Source organism: Pundamilia nyererei, unplaced genomic scaffold, assembly GCF_000239375.1.
Source record: "Pundamilia nyererei isolate P.nyererei 1_Seehausen unplaced genomic scaffold, PunNye1.0 scaffold00029, whole genome shotgun sequence".
Taxonomy (NCBI): domain Eukaryota; kingdom Metazoa; phylum Chordata; class Actinopteri; order Cichliformes; family Cichlidae; genus Pundamilia; species Pundamilia nyererei.
The window spans coordinates 2,786,110-2,793,010 of record NW_005187430.1 but is presented as its reverse complement, the minus strand read 5'-3'; the positions used below and the strand labels follow the sequence as shown (position 1 = coordinate 2,793,010).

Here is a 6,901-nt window from a genome sequence, read left to right as displayed (position 1 = left end):
AGCAGTTTTCTTGCTGATGCCAGAGGTCAGAGGAGACTGGCCAGACTGCATTGAGCTGACAGAAACAAAGGTATGCAGAAGAGCAGATGGGCAGCAATGGCAGAAGAGCACGCAGTGTGCCACACCTGTCAGCTGAGAACAGGAAACTGAGTCCACAGCTGGCACAGAACCAAAAATGAGCAGCAGGAAAATGTTTCCTGGTCAGAGTTAAACAACATGAAAGTACAGATCCATCCTGCCTTCTATTAACAGTTCATGCTGCTGGTGGTGCAGGGGTTTGTTGAGTTGTTCTGAAGGCAAAAAGGGGGCTTGTTGATCTGTGTGGTGTCACTGAACACGTTAGCCAAAATATGCACACTCTGGCTCTGAGAAGCCCCACCCACTGATTGGCTGCCCCTCATAAAGCTTGTTTACAAGGGACAGCCAATCAGAACAAAATGGGATTTAAATCGAGGGGGAAGGAAGCTAATTTGGCTCCTTTCAGAATAAGGTAAATACAGATTATTATTATTATTATTATTATTATTATTATTATTATATAGATTATTATATAGAGTATTATAGATTAATATACAGATTATTTTGAACTGTGAATCATGCAAACAAACTCTAGTAAAGTTGAGGAATAAAAGTAGTAAAGTTGTGTGGCTGGAAATAAGGAAAGTGGTCTCCTATAAAGTTTTATTAATGCGTGTCCCACATACCTCAGGAGAACTCCTGCAGGCTTGTAATAAGTGCCTCAAACTCTCAGGCTTAAATGCCCAACTGCACGCCACGCTGAAATGATCAGATAAAGATGTAAACAGTTGGATGGACCCCTGCAAACTTACCCCATGTGTAGTAAGTTTGCAGATTCAGCAACATTATTTCAGCCTCGTCACATTTCATTTTTATTTTTGAAGCACCTTTTGACCCTCAACCATATCTATCTATCTATCTATCTATCTATCTACCTATCTACCTCCGTACCTCCGTACCTCAGTACTGTGTGTAATCTGCATGCAGTCGTTAAACCTGCCCATCAGGTTTAATGATTCTGTGCAGGCAGATAATCATTCAGGCAGTAATTTATTCAAAAGAATATCGCTGGAGCTGCAGTTTGTCTGTGAATTATTTTCTGTAGGTTTTACTTGTAAGAGGAACAGTGAACTAAAATACATTAAGATGCAAAAGTTGAGAAAAGGGGGATATGTTACTGCCCAAGATAATGTAATTAAGTATCACTAGAGTCTGACCAATACTCCAAAAGCCAATTTTTCAGTGCTTAAACCAGTCAAAAGCATCACATTCTGAGCAGTGAAGAGCTTAAACCTGTCAGTCTTTAGCGATAAATGACTGAAGTAGAGTCGATGCATTAAAAACTGCAAAGTGAGATGGACATTGAGCGGTACTGTGAGCCAGACTGAGACTAAACACAGACAGACGGGCAGTAAGTCCTGTGGAACTGGTTTCTTCTCATTTGCCATTACTGGTTTTGGCTCAGCACAGGCCCTTTGTTAGACCCAACATCTGTTCACTGGTTTTAACTAGCTGGATTAACTGCAGTGGAACAGATCTAATGAGACACGCAGCCTCCCGACAGCTCTTATCCAACCAGCAGCAAACTGTCACATCACTGACAAATAAGTGGCTGAATAAACAACAGGAAGAACATCGTGTTGATGCACAAAGGATTTGAGCATCCTTTGTTTCTCATTTGGTAACCGTTAATATTCTGTGTTGATTAGCTGCTGAATGGGGAAGAGGGGCTTTCAACTGATCACATCAAGTGTGTAAAGAAACTTGTTTAAAAGTGTGTTTTTAAAAGTTTTAAGGAAATCTCTGCTGATCTATGTCATAATTTAGAGAGGGGGTCAAGGTTAATGCAGAGTAACTGAAGCTGGGTGATAACCTCAATAATTGAGATAAACTGCATTTGTACAGAAACACGTTGGGTTTTTTATTTGCCTGAAAAGCTGTTCTTTAGTCTTACCTTTAGAGGGCAAATCCTCCATGGGACCCAAAGTCTTTAATATAAAGACAAACTGTTTTCAGATAACATTTGAGCTTTGTCTGGTTCAAAGAACTGATTGATCAGGACTTGTTTTGAATGTATGCGGTCCTAGCCAGGACAAAACTTTAATTTGGGCCTCCAGGAAAAGTCGTTTCTGCTGAGGGAGTAACGACTAATGAGCCCTTTAAGTAACAACCTGTAGCTTTGAATTTTTCACCCCAGCAGTACAGGTCTAGGGGTGACGATGTTGGTTCACTCCTGTGCACTAATTGGAAATCAAACAACAATTTGACTGGTAACCATGACGACATTTTGTACATCCTTTATATTATTTATCAGTCCTGAAGACCGTTATTTTTAATGCGCGAAATATTCACACAAATATTACTTGTCCGGTGTGTACAGGTCAATGTTTGCATACTAATACATTACAGTAATTCCTGCTAAACCTAAATCTGCATAAGATAAGTGTCTTACTTTGCTCATATAAGCATGTAGCTAAGCCAAATTACAGCCCACACATACCTGGTTAATTGGGAAGCAAATACTTTGTTTTGCTGTAATGTGTTTTCCAGATGTTTTGCAGATTATAAAGTGTCCTTGTTTTATGAGAGGCGATGTTAAGCTTTAGTTTTGTTTGAAATCCCGACAGCCAAGGGGCCCCAATAGGAAACACGCCCCGATCCGAGCTAACACGGCTGACGAGGCCATTGAGAAGATGCTGGAGCAGAAGAGGATCTCCTCCAAGATCAACTACGACGTCCTTAAGGACCTCAACGTCAAGCCCTGCGCCAGCCCAGCTCGCAAGGCTGAGTCCCCAAAGAAGGAAAGGCCAGCCGCCAAGCTGGCCAGACGCAACCGAAGACCCGCCCAAACTCAGCTCAGCCTCAGCACGCCTCTCAGTACTCTGGGAAAAAGGTTGGTGGAAAACCTGGTTTCTAATAGTGAGCAAAAAACATTAAAACAAAGATTCCTGAAGCCTATCAGCAAACTGCCAACTTCTTAATGGACCTCTGAGATTCTGGCTTTTAAAGCAGAGTGCACATAGAGGGAACTTAAATCAAATTAATATATAGTGCCCGCTCTTTGCCTTTTAAGCAGTACTGTTTCTTTCTCAAGGGATTTGGCAGCCTTTGAAAAACTCACTACAGGTCTGCTTCTGTAGATTTACAGCTTGTCAGTGTCTTGTCTTGCTTCACCTTTTCCCAGGCTGTCTCCAGAAAGTTTAGATCCGACCTCTGTCGACCTGTTACAAGACTCCTTTTTATATGACACAAATCCATCCCACAGATTTACCAAACATTTGTAGAATGGTTCAGTATTTATTCACGTAGAATCAGAGTAACAAAGCATTTTCATGTTTCCCCAATATGCTAGAATCACAGTGAAGATTAAAACGATTGGGTTACTGATTTGATCGCTCAGTTATGCTCCAGCTATGACTCGATTCTGCCTGAAAAAAAAAAAAGATTCATGTGGTGCCCACAGACCACACTGATTCCTGGCAGTAAACAGCCATTTACAGGCTCTGACGACTGCGTTTGCCAACCACAGAGGTCCCTCTGAAAGCCGGCTCAGCTGTGATGCTTCTCTGCTACATGTGCTGCAGTGTGCATGTGTAAACACTGGAGCTGGAACCATTGTCGTGGACGCAATACACAACTGCACCATTACACCGGCATCTTTTTCTACATTATGGTCTTTAAAACATTTTTTGGATACATATCGGTGACACGTTTCATGCTCGTCGTACATTTCCCAGAACTCTCAATGATTTACATAAGATTCTTACTTTTTTTGAGTGTGTGTGTATATGTGTGTGCGTGTGTGTGTCTATTATCTTGTAAGCATATTAAGCAGCTAAAAAAAGATCTCTTGATGAGAACAGCTGTTGTGCCAGCCACTATTTCATCTGTGGGAGGCTCTTTTCCAAAAACATTGTGTGGATAGTGAATTAATTGTAATTTAACCTGCTCGCGTTAACGCTCTCACCTGTCATAACGGCTAAAGAACATGGATCCATATTTACTTTTGTTTGGATCTGCTCAGCCTCCTCTTTCACTCCCTCGCACCATTAAATAATCTGGAATGCAAACAACAGATGCTCGATTGAATCAAGGCGAGATGGATGGGAGAGTGTTTGCTCAGGTCTGATCGGCACCAGCCGCTCCTCGTCTGCCACCGAGGTCAGACTCGGCTTTTTGTTTTCCTGGAACAAGGAGGAGAAACTGCCTCATCCCGACTCCGCTCGCCCCAAAATAATCACCTGCGACAGGAGGACAGATGTTCAGTCTTCTGTTATCCTTTTTTTTTCTTTTCCCCTCGACTCCTGTGGGATTTACCGTATTTCTTTCTTCTTTTTTTTTCTTCAGCGATGCACCTTGTCTGCCAGGATTTGTCCCTTAGCGGTTGCTCACCACCCCCCACTCCTTTCGTGACATGCATTCACGGGACTGATCCACACTGATCCTTTCAGACGAATTTAATGGGTTTTCTGCAACAGGGAGAAAAGCTGAGGGGCTTTTTCCCCCCCACTTTGTTTGGTAGTGGGGGAAATTGGTTTCCTATGGCTCTGTTTTTAAAACTCTTTCAGTTAATGTTGGTTTTAGGTGCCATCTTGAAGCTTTATAGCTCTCCTATAGAGGCAGCTGTTTGGTGATTAAGGGGATGTAACCCCCCCACAAGTCACCCCCTCCCAGGTTCTGTGGTTAGGTGAGCTCAAGTCATCTGGTTGCAGTTTGCTAGGCGTTGGTAAAGCCTGTTCTGGGCTCTGCGATAATGCGCTGCATTTGGTCTCAGACCCACAGAGGAGTTCAGATAAGTATGCCGGTTATTGCAGTCGGGAGCCTTTCAGAGCCCGTTTCTTTTTTAAGTCAAATAAAATATATTTATAAAAGACTGCTTAACAAAATGGGTTTGTCACTTTGCTCTCTACAGAGTGACGGGGGATGTAAACACACATGAAAACAGGGGAAGAAAAACATTACAGTCTCTTAAGATTTGAGGCCAAAGCCTGCGAGTGGAAAGCGGGTCATGGAAACAACAACAACAGCAGCAGCAGCATAATCTGGAGGCAGATATGGAGATGGGAGTATTTCCCTGAGTTTCTTCTGTCTTTAATACTTTATTCTTTATTTTGCGATCATGTGTTTCTGTGCAGCGTGTTTGACTATTAACAATCGGAGGATTAACCCAGAACACGCATAAATAAATAAATGAATACATCAATAATGGACAAAAACTGAAGCATAAAATGCAAATTAAAAAATGCAAATAAGGAATAAACTACACTGAAATCTGATGTAAAGAGACTAAAAAATGAAACTGAAATAAAATATAAAAACATGAAGATGAACCTAATATGCTCATCTCTGATTCTTATTAAACTTGTGTAGCTTTGAACGATGTGCACTTCAAAATGATGCTCGTGCTTTTTTGGCTCCACCTCCCTTCTAAACAGCTTTCCTCTAATTGGCTGCACACGCAAACAGAAGGTTTTGAAATCAGTCGGATGAATTCGGTGCTCGCAGTCAGTGCTGCTTGTCTGACATGACCACATTAGAGATATGTGCTCGTGCTGTCATCATTACAAATGACCGAGTCGAGACGACTGTCTCAAACGGATCGCTCTGAAGGTTAAGATTACTCATACATGCACTGATCTAATTATGTGGAACTTTGGCCAAGGTTAGGCTTCAGGTAAACAAACACATTTATCTATGCCTAAGCACTTTCTAATACACACACTCTCCAATGAATGCATTGGGGGCGACTTGAGTTTCAGTATCATACCTGAGGATAATTCGGCATGTGGACCGGGGAAGTCGAGCATCGATGACCTTCTGATTAGTAGATGTCCCGCTCTACTACCTGAGCCATAGATGGAGGGAAAAAAAGCACAATTGGTTAATAGAAAAAAAAAAAAAGAAAGTGACAGAAAATAACAATGTGAGGTTACAGTTTAATACAAAGTAGAAAAGGAAAAACTCAACATAAGCCTCCAGTTGTTGATTAAATCAATAGACAGCCACTCTCTCTGGCAGAAACGGCAACCACTCCCTCTCTGACAACATGATGGATGACACAAATTATGACACATTATAGCTTTTCCCATTTATAGGATGGTAATGTGATGCATTAGTGATCATTGTGGGGAAATTGCTTTTGTGCTCACAATCCTCCACGGGGAGGTCAGAGGTCAGGATGGTGAAGCTGCCAGTGATTCAGTGTCTTGCTCGAGGACACTTCAGCCTCTTCATGCACACGGACACTCCACTGTATCTCATTCATCCTAAAGACAATGCTCAAGGACAGAGTAACTCTGAACGATGAAATGAAAACAGGTTTTTTGAATTGGGTCTTCAGTTACAATGAACAATGAAATGATCTTTTTTTTTCTAATTACTCCTGTGCATCATATATCCTGGAGTCATGCCGGGTCAGGTAAACAGTTTCAGTCAAACTAAAAGGTGCTTATAAAGGCCGGATCATGTTTTCATGTTTAAGAGCATATTAATAACACCTCAGAAGAAAAAAAGTCCTATAATTTGTATCAGTGTAGTTTGTTGTTTTGCCTCAACAAACAACTTGCTTGCACCTGAAGATCACTTTGAAAGTTCTCCTCCAGAGTGGAGTGTGCGACGGCATATACCCCACAATCACTCAAGGTTGAAGGAACACTTTAAGTTGGTAGTAATAGTATGTGTGAGAAGAAAAGCAAAGCTTGTTGCTTTGTGGACATGATACACCAAGGCAAGCAATCGCTCTTTTCAAAGAATGACTGCTGAAAACTGTGGTGGCCCTGAGAGGTCAAACGCAGTGCAACTTGCAAAACATCAGTAAATAGAGAAATGCTGCAAAAACACAGTGGAAGCTGAATAAAACACTATGGAAATAGAAAAAAACACA

The 6,901-nt window shown here is 41.6% G+C and overlaps 1 protein-coding gene across 1 annotated transcript in view; it reads left to right on the top strand.

Annotated features, from left to right (window-relative positions):
* Nucleotides 1-6,901, top strand: part of brf1a (BRF1 general transcription factor IIIB subunit a) — a 125,347-nt gene that overhangs the window by 76,978 nt on the left and 41,468 nt on the right. The window contains exon 16 of the mRNA XM_005728598.1: nt 2,646-2,911. Coding sequence (XP_005728655.1) covers nt 2,646-2,911 — 266 coding nt within the window. The remainder of the gene's footprint in view (nt 1-2,645; nt 2,912-6,901) is intronic.